Raw genomic sequence first — 16,518 nt, forward strand, 5'->3', positions numbered from 1 at the left:
TACACACATATACACAAGTATATATACATATACACACATATACATACGTATATACACACGTATATATACATACACACATATATACACATGTATATACACACACACGTATGTACACACACGTATGTACACACACGTATGTACACACACGTATATACACACACGTATATACACACACGTATATACACACACGTATATACACACACGTATATACACACTTGTATATACACACACGTATATACACACACGTATATACACACACACGTATATACACACACGTATATACACATGTATATACACACGTATATACACACGTATATACACACGTATATACACACATATATACACACATATATACACACATATATACACACATATATACACAAGTATATATACATATACACACACATATACACACGTATATATACATATACACACATATACACACGTATATATACATATACACACGTATATATATACACACGTATATATACATATACACACGTATATATACACATATTCACATATATATACATGTATACATATACACACGTATATATACATACACACATATATACACATGTATATACACACACATGTATGTACACACACGTATGTACACACACGTATATACACACATGTATATACACACACGTATATACACACACGTATATACACACACACGTATATACACACACGTATATACACACACACGTATATACACACACGTATATACACACACGTATATACTACACACACGTATATACACATGTATATACACACATATACACACGTATATACACATATATACACACACGTATATACACACACATGTATATACACACGTATATACACACACATGTATATACACATATACACACACATATATATACACATATATACACACACATGTATATACACATATATACACACACATGTATATACACATATATACACACACATGTATATACACATATATACACACACATGTATATACACATATATACACACACATGTATATACACATATATACACACACATGTATATACACATACATGTATATACACATATATACACACACATGTATATACACATATATACACACACATGTATATACACATATATACACACACATGTATATACACATACATGTATATACACATATATACACACACATGTATATACACATATATACACACACATGTATATACACATATATACACACACACACACATGTATACACACATGTATACACATGTATACACACATGTATACACATGTATACACACATGTATACACATGTATACACATGTATACACATGTATACACACGTATACACACGTATACACACGTATATACACATATATACACATATATACACACACACATGTATATATATACACACACACATGTATATACACATATATACACACACACACATGTATATACACACACATGTATATACACACACATGTATATACACACACATGTATATACACACACATGTATATACACACACATGTATATACACACACATATATACACATTTATACACGTATATACACATATATACACGTATATACACATATATACACGTATATACACATATATACACGTATATACACATATATACACGTATATACACATATACACGTATATACACATATACACGTATATACACATATATACACGTATATACACATATATACACGTATATACACATATATACACGTATATACACATATATACACGTATATACACATATATACACGTATATACACATATATACACGTATATACACATATATACACGTATACACACATATATACACGTATACACACATATATACACGTATACACACATATATACACGTATACACACATATATACACACACGTATATACACACACACGTATATACACATATATAAACACACATGTATATACACACATGTATATACACATATATACACACACACATGTATATACACACACATGTATATACACATATATACACACACACACACATGTATATACACATATATACACACACATGCATATACACATATATACACACACACACACATGTATATACACATATATACACACATGTATATACACATATATACACACACATGCATATACACATATATACACACACACACATGTATATACACATATATACACACACATGTATATACACATATATACACACACATGCATATACACATATATACACACACACATGTATATACACATATATACACACACATGCATATACACATATATACACACACACATGCATATACACATATATACACACACATGTATATACACATATATACACACACATGTATATACACATATATACACACACATGTATATACACATATATAGACACACACACATGTATATACACATATATACACACACACACACACACATGTATATACACACACACACACACACATGTATATACACACACACACACACATGTATATACACATATATACACACACACATGTATATACACATATATACACACACATGCATATACACATATATACACACACACATGTATATACACATATATACACACACATGCATATACACATATATACACACACACATGCATATACACATATATACACACACATGTATATACACATATATACACACACATGTATATACACATATATACACACACACACATGTATATACACATATATACACACACACACACACATGTATATACACATATATACACACACACACATGTATATACACATATATACACACACACACACACATGTATATACACATATATACACATGTATATACACATATACACACACACACATGTATATACACATATATACACACACACACATGTATATACACATATATACACACACACACACATGTATATACACATATATACACACACACATGTATATACACACACACGTGTATATAAACATATATACACATGTATACACACGTATACACACACGTATACACATATATACACATATATACACACACATGTATATACACATATATACACACACACACATGTATATACACACACACACACACGTGTATATACACATATATACACACACACGTGTATATACACATATATACACACACACACACACGTGTATATACACATGTATACACACGTATACACACGTATACACACGTATACACACGTATACATGTATACACACGTATACACACGTATACACGTATACACACGTATACACACGTATATACACGTATACACACGTATACACACGTATACACACGTATACACACGTATACACACGTATACACACGTATACACACGTATACACACGTATACACACGTATACACACGTATACACACGTATACACACGTATACACACGTATACACACGTATACACACGTATATACACGTATATACACGTATATACACGTATATACACATATATACACACACATGTATATACACACATGTATATACACACACATGTATATACACACATGTATATACACACATGTATATACACATATATACAGACATGTATATACATGTATATACACACATGTATATACACATATATACACATATATACAGACATGTATATACACGCATATACACGTATATACACGTATATACACGTATATACACGTATACACACACACACATGTATATACACACATGTATATGCACATACACACATGTATATGCACATACACACATGTATATGCACATGTATATACACATGTATACACACATGTATACACACACATGTATACACACGTGTATATACACGTGTATACACACACATGTATACACACGTGTATACACACACATGTATACACACGTGTATATACACATGTATATACACACACATGTATACACACGTGTATATACACATGTATATACACATGTATATACACATGTATATACACATGTATATACACATGTATATACACATGTATATACACATGTATATACACACATATATATACACATGTATACACACATGTATATACACATGTATATACACACATATATATACACATGTATACACACATGTATATACACATGTATATACACACATGTATACACACATATATATACACACATATTTACACACACATATATACACACATGTATATACACATATATATATACACACATTTTTATACTGATAACAAGTTCAAACAGGTGCCATTAATACAGGTAACGAGTGGAGGACAGAGGAGCCTCTTAAAGAAGAAGTTACAGGTCTGTGAGAGCCAGAAATCTTGCTTGTTTGTAGGTGACCAAATACTTATTTTCCACCATAATTTGCAAATAAATTAATAAAAAATCCTACAATGTGATTTTCTGGATTTTTTTTCTCATTTTGTCTGTCATAGTTGAAGTGTACCTATGAAGACAATTACAGGCCTCTCATCTTTTTAAGTGGGAGAACTTGCACAATTGGTGGCTGACTAAATACTTTTTTGCCCCACTGTATTTACAGTGCCTTGCGAAAGTATTCGGCCCCCTTGAACTTTGCGACCTTTTGCCACATTTCAGGCTTCAAACATAAAGATATAAAACTTTATTTTTTTGTGAAGAATCAACAACAAGTGGGACACAATCATGAAGTGGAACGACATTTATTGGATATTTGAGACCTCTGAGACTATCACAGTGCAGGTGCATTTATACGGAGACTTGATTACACACAGGTGGATTGTATTTATCATCATTAGTCATTTAGGTCAACATTGGATCATTCAGAGATCCTCACTGAACTTCTGGAGAGAGTTTGCTGCACTGAAAGTAAAGGGGCTGAATAATTTTGCACGCCCAATTTTTCAGTTTTTGATTTGTTAAAAAAGTTTGAAATATCCAATAAATGTCGTTCCACTTCATGATTGTGTCCCACTTGTTGTTGATTCTTCACAAAAAAATACAGTTTTATATCTTTATGTTTGAAGCCTGAAATGTGGCAAAAGGTCGCAAAGTTCAAGGGGGGCGAATATTTTCGCAAGGCACTGTATATGTGTATACACACACACACACACACACACACACACACTGAGATCATGTGACAGATCATATTTAGGTGCTTCGTAGCAAAGGGGGTGAATACATATGCACACACCACTTTTCAGTGTTTTTTTTTTTTTTTTAACAAGTTATTTTTTAAATTTCACTCCACCAGTTTGGACTATTTTGTGTATGTCCATTACATGAAATCCCAAAAAATTAATAATTAAAATACAGGTTGTAAAGCAACAAAATAGGAAAAACACCCAAGAGGGATGAATACTTTTGCAAGGCACTGTATAGTATAGTCTACTGTCACAAAGTACTTTAGAGGATACGGTTCAGGACTTCACCTTCTTCCACTCCCCGTCACTGATCTTGGGCCCGGAGGTGACGAGGACCTGTCCATCCCCACGGCTCGTCTGGATGCTCAGGTTCCCTTGGATCACAGCAAGCAGGAAGTAGTTCTGCTGCCCGCCGATGTCCCCAAAGAATATCACCCCCTCAGGGTCCAGAGTACGCAGCTCAAACTCAGAGTCAAAGCTACCGATGGACAGAAAGAGACAGAAATGTCAAAACACACTGATCATCAGAACAGCGTTACATCTTATTGAGCATACACTGAGTGTACAAAACATTTATCTGGGAGGGCTTGAGTGGAGCTGAAGAATGGGATTCATAACAAGATAACTCATGTAAAATGTATATAGGTTCAGAACTTTTGTGAAACAGCACAGTTAAAAATATGGTAAATAGAAATCAAACTGGATGGTCTTCAGAGATAGATGAGAGGGGTTGATGGTAGCTGAAGGATGGGATTAAAAACAAACAAAAAGAGAACTATCGTAAAAAATACACTGTATCCATAAAATGTATATAGTATGTATAAGCTGGAAGTAGAAGCCTAAGTGTTGTTGTCCATTAGTTTACTCCAATTAAGGGAGGGGTGGTAGGGTTAGGGGAAAATAATAAAGGAAAGTAATATTTAAATAAGATACACACCCACACCAAAAAATATATGGGGGATTGGAAATGCTACAATCTGCAGTATTAAAGCTACCCCCTAAAAAAACCCTGCTCTTTCCATGACAGACTGACCAGGTGAATCCAGGTGAAAGCTATGATCCCTTATTCATGTCACTTCAATCATTGTAGATGAAGGGGAGGAGACAGGTTAAAGGATTTTTAACCCTTCAGACAATTGAGACATGGATTGGCAAGACAAAAATGGAAGTTTGTTTGAACAGGGTATGGTAGTAGGTGCCAGGCGCACCGGTTTGTGTCAAGAACTGCAACGCTGCTGGGTTTTTCACACTCAACAGTTTCCTGTGTGTATCAGGAATGGTCCACCACCAAAGGACATCCAACCAACTTGCCACAACTGTGGGAAGCATTGGCGTCAACAATGGGCAACTATCCCTGTGGGACGCTTGACACCTTTTAGAGTCCATGCCCCGACGAATTGAGGCTGTTCTGATTGCAAAGAGGGGAGCAACTCAATATTAGGAAGGCATTCTTAATGTTTTGTACACTCAGTGTATGTAAATGAGAGACTAGGTGAGACCTGGTTCAGTCAGTGTGGTTCAGCCGGATGTGCCCCGGCTGGTTAAATGTTCTGAAAGGGGAGTGCTCAGTGGTGTCATGATCTCTATAGCCTACCTGGTCAACTCTGTGACCTTGTACTCCAGAATGGGGACATTCCCCACAGAGCTGTTCCCAGTGTACAGGAGATGTGAGGACCTGGACTCGACAAAAGAGTTGCATTCTGGTGATGGCTATGGGGTTGAAACAACACAAAAATACAATTCACGTAGGCAAAACATTGTGATGATAGGAAAGCTAGCTAAACCAACAAGAGACATTTAAATAAACAAACAATTTCTAACAATTGCTACACTAATTAGAATATGGAGGAAAAACCTGTGCATGCACAGTGCATGCACACAGTAACTGTGTTAGTGGGGTTGGGTAGGTTACTTTCTAAAATGTAATTTGTTATGCTTACTAGTTACCTGTCCAAAATCAGTAACCAAATATTTGTATTACCCAAACTCAGTTACGTGTTACTTTTGTATTACTTTTCCCTTAAGAGGCACTAGAAGACAAAAAAAGATCCATCAAATGCATTTGGTGTCATCCTAGTGGTCTCTGATGTGATCGCACTCGCTCAGATAGAACAAAGTTAAAAACTTGCTCATTTTTTCAATGCTCAATTGAATGTCATTGAGAAAACAGAAAAGTGTCATGTATTTATTTTTTTAGAAGTAATCTAAGTAATCGTCTAGTTTTTCAAAAGGATCTGTAATCTGATTAAAATATTTTTTTCTGGTAACGTAACTGATTCTGTTTTGTAATCAGATTATATGCAATCAGTTACTCCCCAAACCTGTGTGTTAGAGAGTAGAACCGTATAGTAAAATACTTTGTGTCGCCTCTTACCTCCAGTGTCCGTTCAAGCGTTGGATGAACCCAAATCCCTAGGGTCAGCAGAGCCACCACAAACCTCTTCAATGCAAACATGATCTACTAAGGTCTACTTCTTGTCACGGTCCTTTGGGGTGCTTGCTTCTCTTAACCAGACGTTCCTTATGGGGTTTATGTTCTATACTTGTCAGGTCCGATTCTTTGGTCCTTGTCCCTCGTCTGGCCCTCTAGGCTTTGTACTGGGCTGGAGCATCAGCTGATGAAGCAAGAGCTACATGGAGTCTGAGAAGTCTTAAGAAATCGGTCTCATTCCCCAGAGTTTCACAAACCTGGCCGTAGCAGACACAACAGCAGATAAGAATGGAGACGAGACAACAAAATAAACCATGATGGAGAGGTCACTGTCTGGGTCAAGGAGGTAATTGTTTGTGGGTTTCAGATAGTGTCCAAAACACAGAGATCATATTATGTCATTATTTGGTCCAAACACAGAGTGGGAACATAGTCACATACTAAAGTCATTGCTCTTGGCAGGTTCCATTTTTTTGTTTAAAGCAATGGTCTATTTAACACATTTGTTTGGTTGACAGAAAAAAAGATGGCGTAGTATAAATTCAAGTAACTTCCAAATCCATCTTAAGCCATGCTGTGGCATCTTAAAGAGATTTGTTTGACATGTTTTTGATATTACATGCTTCCTTTCATTTGAAAAGAAAGACTGGTATCAATCTGCAGGAGCAGGGTAGACTGTGTGAACTGCAGATGGAAATTGAGAAGTCTCACGCTAGGTGCGACATCGAAGTAGCACATCAAAGCAATGTCAGACGATAGAGACAAAACAAATGAAGAATCTTAGCCAGCAAATGTTCTGAGTTAAATGACGACTTAATTTCAATCACAACATTGTGTAAAGAGAAATGGTCTGATGAAAGAGAATGGTATTTGGTCTTTACAATGATGAATGTATTAAGATTAACTTTTGATAACGTCCATGACCAAAAAGTACGAGTCCAATATGTGCCTTCAGGAGAATGCAGCTGGTGCTCGAACATGGTAGCAGGGCTAAACAATAACATATAATGTTGTGCACAGGTGCAGTCCTCTGCGGGCCAAACATGGCCCCGGACTAAATTAGATTTGGCTTGTGAGAGGATTGTTTTTGTTCCCCTCCCCCCCTAAGCCCAAACATTTGGGCACTGGTTTATGCAAAGAAATTCTAGGGGAAGAGACTTAAATCCAAGATGCCACAGATGTTCAAGTCCTTTGTATTGAGAAGATTCCACTGAAGTGGCATCAGAGGCAATTACTGGGAAGTAAAAAATAGTTTTATTGGTTTGTGGCTGATTAGTTGTTCCATGTGAAGTGCTGCCAATAGTAAAACACTTTCCCAAACTGAATAAAACTGTTTATACATCTCAGAGTTGGCTGGGTGACTCCCCAGCTTTCAAACAATCTAATGAAAAGGATAGCGGGTTAGGATTTTTCATTATGAATCTTGTTCTGCAGGCAGCTCTGCAGTGGTCAGTAGCTGTCACAGTCACAAAGACATACAATCTGAACCCAAACCTTAAACTACAACCAAAAAGCTCATTTTCGTTTTCATGAATTTTGACAATATAGAATATTTTGACTTTGCAGCTGGCCCATCTAGCAGAAATTGCTCAGTTCTGCCTCCAGGACAATAGTCATCCCATTAAACAGCAACCTGCTAAATAATATAGCCCCTTCTTGTGTACTCCCTCAATGTCTTTATAGCTTGGTTCCAGATCTTTTTGTGCCATCTTACCAACTCCAATTACCATAGGAAATGGTAAGGCGGCACAAAGAGATCTGGGACAAGGCTAATGTTTCTACTCTCCTCCACCTTCCCTAGAGCTGACATTTAGTAAAGACCACACACCTGAAGTGAAAGGGTTGGCAACATTTTTATTGTAAATTATTTCAAATAAAAGACAAGAGATTTCTGGTTGTGAAAAATAATCCAAAAATGTTTAAATAACAAAAGCAACAACAACTCCAGTCCTGTAGGCAATGATACGTTTACGGGTTTGAAATATGAAAACAACCGATTCTCTTTGCAGTGATTGATTTTAACATTTGAAAGGTTGCTGATGATGTCATGGCGATGACTTCACAGATACTGTTCACATGAAGGCCTGTCGAGGGATCGACTGCTAACCATAACTCTTGACTTCCCATGTTATGTTCAATTATCCAACTTTAAAAATGACAGGGCCCTGTTGACTGGTAACATTGTCACTTGTACCTATACTGTGATCAAAGCAACAAAACCCCTAGAATGTACAGTACCATTCCCATTTGACCAAGCCAACATGTACATTGTACAATTGTCACCCAAAGTTCTTTGGGTGTGGGTGGGTTAGTAAGGCCACTGCACGTTTGGATTCACGGGTCTGAAAAAAAGGTTCTGACAAAGTTAAAGACACATTATGATAAAACATCTGACTGTCAGAGGTGAGGTGAAGAGAAGATGCAGTGATTGAAAATTCCCTCATGATTGAAAAACGTTTTGAGATTAGTGAAAGAAAACCAATGAACCAACTCATGATGACATCTTTCCCTACGCATTAGAATGACAAAGGACAAGAACCATGAGGCCTGAGAGCCTTTAGGAAAACCACTGACAAACAAAGTCAGGTGGGACCTAACCTGGGTCACGTTCATTAGGCACCAAACACAAGAAAACTGACTGTAAACAGGTAGAGGCTCCTTTTTTCCCCGTTGCAAAAAGTTTCCAATGCATGCTCTAATGAACATGACCCTGGTGTTCCAGACAAAGTTAAACTCCGTAACGTTGCATAAGCTATAGACAGACTCCGCAGCACGCTACCATACATTAGACTCTGTGACATGAAGAAAAGCAGCAAGCTTCCTAGTACCACTGAAGACAAAAGAACAAGGTACCGTAACGCACCAACACAGATTTTTTTTGCCATGTTAAAAAACATACATACAAAAGTTACTCTAAAAAAAATATACTGTTAAATATACAGGACATGCATGATAGAAATGTACGACGGACCAAAGACAACTTCTGACAGGAAATATTTCCATAAGCCAAACAAAAATATATACGAAACATGGTTAACCCTGTACTAACTGTGTTCCCTTCTTGTTGTTGATCCAAGCTCAAGTTTCTAGGCATCTGTTTTAACAAACGGTTGTTCCTACGAGTTAACAGATACAAATATAAAGAACGGTGCGTTTGTGGACCAATGCTGCGTTCATAACTGTCGTTCATACGGGTTGACTGATAAAAATATAAAGAACGGAGCGACTATGTGGACCAATGCTGCGTTCATAACTGTCGTTCATACGGGTTGACTGATAAAAAGTTCATTACCAAATTCAACCTCACTGATAAAAACTGACATTTACCACATATACGGCTGGGAAGAAAATCCACTTGAAAAAAAACTCCAACTTGTATTCACACTGAAAAAAATAAACACAACATGTAATGTGTTGGTCCCATATTTCATGTGCTGAAATAAAATATCCCAGATATTTCTCATATACACAAAAAGCTTATTTTTCTCAAATTTTCTACACACGAATGTGTTTACATTCCTGTTAGTGGGCATTTCTCCTTTGCCAAGATAATCCATCCACCTGACATGTGTGGCATATCAAGAAGCTGTTTAAAACAGCATGATCATTACACAGGTGCACCTTGTGCCGGGGACAATAAAAGGCCGCTCTAAAATTGGCAGTTTTGTCACACAACACAATGCCATGGAGTGTGCAGTTGGCATGCTGACTGCAGGAATGTCCACCAGAGCTGTTGCTAGATCATTTAATGTTAATTTCTCTACCAAAATGTTGTTTTAGAGAATTTGGCAGTAAGTCCAACCGGCCTCATAACCTCAGACCACGTGTAAACACGCCAGCCCAGGACCTCCACATCAGTCTTTTTCACCTTTGGGATGGTCTGAGACGAGCCACACAGACAGCTGATGAAACTCGGTTTGCACAATCAAATCCTTTCTGCACAAACTGTCAGAAACCATCTCAAGGAAGCTCATCTGCGTGCTCGTCATCCTCACCAGGGTCTTGACCTGACTGGAGTACGGCGTCGTAACAGACTTCAGTGGGCAAATGCTTACCTTCGATGGCCACTGGCACACTGGAGAAGTGTGCTCTTCATGGATGAATCCCGGTTTAACTGTACCGGGCAGACGACAGACAGTGTGTATGGCATTGTGTGAGTGAGCGGTTTACTGATGTCAACGTGTGACACATGGTGGCAGTGGGGTTATGGTTCCACAGGCTACAATCAACAGCCTGAACAACTATGCGAAGGAGATGTGTCGCACTGCACAAGGCAAATGTTGGTCACACCAGACACTGATTGGTTCTGATCAACACACAAGTTTTTTTTTTAAGGTATCTTTGATCAACAGATGCATATCTGTATTCCCAGTCATGTGAAATCCATAGATTAGGGCCTAATGAATTTATTTCAATTGACTGATTTCCTCATATGAACTGTAACTCAGTAGAATCTTTGAAAGTGTTGCATTTATGTTTTTGTTCAGTATACTATTGGGAAGCTCATCTATCATCCCTGAGCTCAGACTTCTCCCACATGCTGACCTCTGTCACCTACTAAGGAAATTACCTTGATAACAGCGTTTTTGGCAGTTAAATGTAATAAAACATTATTTATAAAAATAAATCAATGTGTATTTTTTTTGAACACTATCATTTGTTTACAAGCATGACAGCTGTACTTTTATTTTAAAGTTGACGCAACTTGTTGCACATTAGCCAATCAGCGTTTCTCAACTAGTTCAAAGCACGTGAATGCATCCAACCGGTATTTACGACTTCAAAACAGGAAATTACCACCTTCCCACTTGGCTATGAACACAGCAATTGTCCTCAGTCTAAAACACACAAAACAATGAATGGGGTCTAACTAATATATGTGTGTTTGCCTGATTGTAGATCTCTCCAATCACATTTGACTACCAGTTCATGTGGGCCAGTGATGAGGATCTAAGGGGCTAGATTGGCAAGTGAAGGGGGATAGTCTAGCTTGTTGTGATTGATTTGCAGTGACATCACTACATGGTTGACAGACATTTCTAGACTACCGACCACGGTCCCTCTGCATTTCCAGAGAACATTAGAACGTTACTCAATCAAATCGTCTAAATCGTTAAAGAGGAACAATGCAGTTACCAAAATGTACATGAACGAAATATATACTGTATTTCTCTCCATTTAAAAAAAGTCTATTCAAAATACATTTATACCCTTTTTTTCCAAGTCGACCTTACGATATTGTCGTCTTTGGTGTAAGAAAATTAGCTATTAAAATCTACAGGCTATAAATGTTATTGTACAGGAATGGAAAGGAGAAGGTACTCGAGATCATTGAACTGATCGATATGGGGGGTATACTGATACCACGTATCTAAAATGATGCCATCTGGAATATTCCAAATATGTAAAGTGCTTCGGCATTAGTCCCTAACTCGAGGATGCGAGAGATTGTTACACATACATCCATTAAGAAAAGTAAGGCAGATCGGTTTCATCCACTTAACTGTACTCTGAAACACCTACATTTGTTCAAAGCACAGAGGTGGATAGAGGAGGAAGAAGAGAGTACAGTTAAGTGGACCCTTTGATAGAAAATGAGAAACAAAGTCAGCTTGCGGTTTAGTCGTAAACGGACGTCAAACAGTGAAGCCCCAAGAGATTGTGAGAGCATCATCTTGATTGTTGACGATCGAGATTGAAAACATTTGAGTGAATAAAATGGAGTATTTTAGCAGCCTATTCACACACACAAACACACCCCAACTAATGATGTTGTATGGTCTTTGTGCAAATCAAGTAGAAGACGAGAGCAAGCACATATTCCTCTGATTAGAACAGTGGTGTGTGAGAAAGAGAAAAGGATGGAGACAGACGGGAAGAGCTAGAGAATAAAACTCAACCAAGGTTCTCCTCTTCTGAACCAATGAGAGCTTCTGACCAGGTTCAGGTGACACTTCGCTATTGGACCGTCCGTCCAGTCACACGTGGTGGAGGGGGAAGCGGGGGCAGAGCGCGACCTTGGGGGTGTGGGTTCTTGGTCCTCGGGCATCGTTCTCAGTGCCAATCCCGACTGTGTCACTCTGGGGCTCCAGTGTAGAACTGAGGCAGGTGGCATACTGCCATTTGCTGGAATGACTGTCTCAGGCCAGACAGACCCACCTAGACTCGTTAGGATGTCTTCCCAACTATCGGATTCTCTCTAGAAAGACAAAGAGAAATATTTACGTGGCTGTCTATTCGTGTGTGTGTGTGTAAGTAAGTAAGTATAGACATATCCATGTATGTGTACAAGTGTGTGTGAGTATAGACATAGGCATGTGTGTGTATAGGCATGTGTATACTTACTGGCTGCCGTACTGCGCGGTGCCGCTGCGGGTGTCGTGCTCTCTCTGCAGCTCCTTCAGGATGTGTGAGATCTGCCGCACTGTGTGGAATGTCTCCTTGGAGTCCTGGATGGTGAACAGGGAGTAGTCGTCCTGCTCCCTCAGAGGACCCTGGTACACAGCGATGCTGGCACACGCATCTGACCACAGGAGACAATTACATAAGGTCATCATCACAGGCTATCACAGCAAGCTACTGTTGCCAGATTCACACTAAAAAAGGGCCAACAGAGCCAAGCCAATCAGAGCTGTACTGGGCTGGCCTCGTTAGTCATACACAATAGTTGCTGGAACCGAGCTGGAAAGGACAATGTGAAAAGAAAATATCCAAGCCAGCAGCGTACAGTTCAGGTGTGAATCAAGTATCAAAGTCTCATGCATGCTGCACAAGCACACATAGATGCAGAGAAAATGCCTCATGCAATAAGCCACTATAGAAACAAACAATCTACTGTGATAAGAATACTTTTTATATTAATTAGTGTGAAAGTTGGGCGATTGACAGGTAGAATCCCTCTTGCCTTCCATCTTCTGTAGTTTGGAGTAGCTGGAGGTGAAGAGGGAGAAGATTCTCTCCGTCTCACGGTCACAGTCGATATCCAGCTGTAGGTTAGCCAGCAAGGTACTGGGAGGGGAGACAGGGTCATCTTTATTAAGCACCAATTAGAAAGAAACAGAAAACCGGGAATTGTCCAATAACGCTATAGTGCTCCCTACTAAATAAGACTGATATAAGACTCTGGTGTCTGATACAAGTAGGCAGTGATTACGGTATGGTCAATTTCTTTGTTGAAGCAGCTGCTATCTCCTAGGAACTTGTGTTGATCTGAGAGGGAAGGATTAGCACCAGTACAAGAAATATGGCGAAAATGCCACCTGGTCGATTAGAGTGCAAGATGGCACCTTTTAGATGGTTCATAGTTCTATGCTCAACTCTTACTAAGTTCTATAAATTGGTCTTTGGGTGCTGTAGCCCAGGAGTAAATTTGACTTTTTAAAAATAATACACAAATAATATTATTCATAATTCACTCCGGATTATCTTAGTTTTTAGAAACATATTCCATTTTATTTATAAGAAAAGTGACTCCAAAATGACAATACATTATTTACCATTAATTTCTATTGGGCACAAAATAATCTGCAACACAACCAAAACAAAACAGCAAATGCTGTACAGTCAAACTTAATGTAGTCATTGCATGCTATGAATATGGGACCAAATACGTAAACCTTTTACTACACATAAGTGAATTTGTCCCAATACTTTTGGTCCTGTAAAATTGGGAGACTTTGTACACAAAGTGCTGTAATACTGTCACACCCTGACCTGAGTATTCTTTGTTCTCTTTATATATTTTGGTTAGGTCAGGGTGTGACATGGGTGATGTATGTGTTTTTGTACTGTCTAGGGGTTTTATAGGTTTATGGGGTTGTTTACCATCTAGGCATTTATGCATGTCCATGGTTTCCTAGATTGGTTCTCAATTAGAGGCAGCTGTTTATCGTTGTCTCTGATTGGGAACCATATTTAGGCAGCCATCATCTTTGGGTATTTCGTGGGTTATTGTCTGTGATGTTGCATGTTTGCACTCAGTTTTGATAGCGGTCACGGTCGTCTTGTTATTTTGTTTGTTTAGTGTACTTCGTGTTTTTCGTCTTTCATTAAAAAGATGTATTCACATCACGCTGCGCTTTGGTCGCCTCAATACGATGATCGTGACAAATATCCTCAAATTAAATCCGACAGTCTGCACTTTAACCTCATAGTTATTGTATAATTTCAAATCCAAAGTGCTGGAGTACAGAGCCAAAACATGTCACTGTCCCAATACTTTTGGAGCTCACTGTATGCCTCTCTATTTATGCATGGTGATACTTGGGAACAGATTTCCTCAATTAAAATCAATGAGGTCATTTCCTGGTGATTATACAACATGTAATAAAATGTTATTGGAGAAGAGCTATTGGGGCGCCCAGATCTAGGGACTAGAGGTTGGTTTGAGATTCAGAGTTGAGTACTCACGGTGTGCAGGGTTTGCAGCCCGGCTGACTGTCGCTCAGGCTCCTGCAGCAGAGCCAGGCTCCGGCCAAGTAGGCCGAGGGGTGGAAGGTGCCCAGGCGGTCCGGGTTACAGCGGCTCACTTGGCTCAGCACCTCCACCCACTCACTGGCCTCCACGCAGTTCCCCGCCTGCACATACAGCGGCTTCTCACTGTGGAGCACCTGGAACATCTAAAAAGGGAGAGGAAAGAGGAGCTGTCTATAACACACATTACATACAATCTGACAGGCTGTGAATATGGTGTAAAATTAATTGCCCTTTGCACACAATTAAGATGTTATTTTATTTAGTAACAGACACTCATAGGCCACATGTGTATCTGTTCAAATTCAATGCGTAAACTCAAAGAACTTCCCTCACAACTTACATAGGACCACAGGAGTTTCCTGATCTGTTGACCTGACCAGGAAAACCTCTGAGCCTTCGCATTAGCTTATAGTATAACTGTGCTTTACTGGTCAGGTAGGTGGCCAGGGAAAACTCCTGGCTCTAAACAGACCACAATAGACAGTCATGAGACAGGCTGAGGGGGTCCCAAGTCCT

The 16,518-nt window shown here is 38.4% G+C and overlaps 2 protein-coding genes across 3 annotated transcripts in view; both read right to left on the bottom strand.

Annotated features, from left to right (window-relative positions):
- Window positions 1-7,720, bottom strand: part of LOC112266900 (vitamin K-dependent protein S) — a 17,561-nt gene extending 9,841 nt beyond the window's left edge. The window contains exons 1-3 of one of the 2 annotated variants that reach the window (XM_024444811.2): window positions 7,471-7,718; window positions 6,691-6,806; window positions 5,385-5,574 (exon numbers count right to left, since the gene is read on the bottom strand). In XM_024444811.2, coding sequence (XP_024300579.1) covers window positions 5,385-5,574; window positions 6,691-6,806; window positions 7,471-7,551 — 387 coding nt within the window. In that variant the 5' untranslated portion in view covers window positions 7,552-7,718. Of the gene's footprint in view, window positions 1-5,384; window positions 5,575-6,690; window positions 6,807-7,470 lie in introns of both variants that reach the window. The other variant, XM_042297253.1, reaches the window with a different exon arrangement.
- Window positions 7,721-12,335: 4,615 nt separating this feature from the next.
- Window positions 12,336-16,518, bottom strand: part of LOC112266895 (ras GTPase-activating protein 2) — a 42,437-nt gene continuing 38,254 nt past the window's right edge. The window contains exons 21-24 of the mRNA XM_024444802.2: window positions 15,937-16,145; window positions 14,432-14,535; window positions 13,873-14,050; window positions 12,336-13,726 (exon numbers count right to left, since the gene is read on the bottom strand). Of these exons, the coding sequence (XP_024300570.1) occupies window positions 13,696-13,726; window positions 13,873-14,050; window positions 14,432-14,535; window positions 15,937-16,145 (522 nt within the window). The 3' untranslated portion in view covers window positions 12,336-13,695. The remainder of the gene's footprint in view (window positions 13,727-13,872; window positions 14,051-14,431; window positions 14,536-15,936; window positions 16,146-16,518) is intronic.

This window comes from Oncorhynchus tshawytscha, linkage group LG14 (assembly GCF_018296145.1).
Source record: "Oncorhynchus tshawytscha isolate Ot180627B linkage group LG14, Otsh_v2.0, whole genome shotgun sequence".
In the NCBI taxonomy this organism is placed as follows: Eukaryota; Metazoa; Chordata; class Actinopteri; order Salmoniformes; family Salmonidae; genus Oncorhynchus; species Oncorhynchus tshawytscha.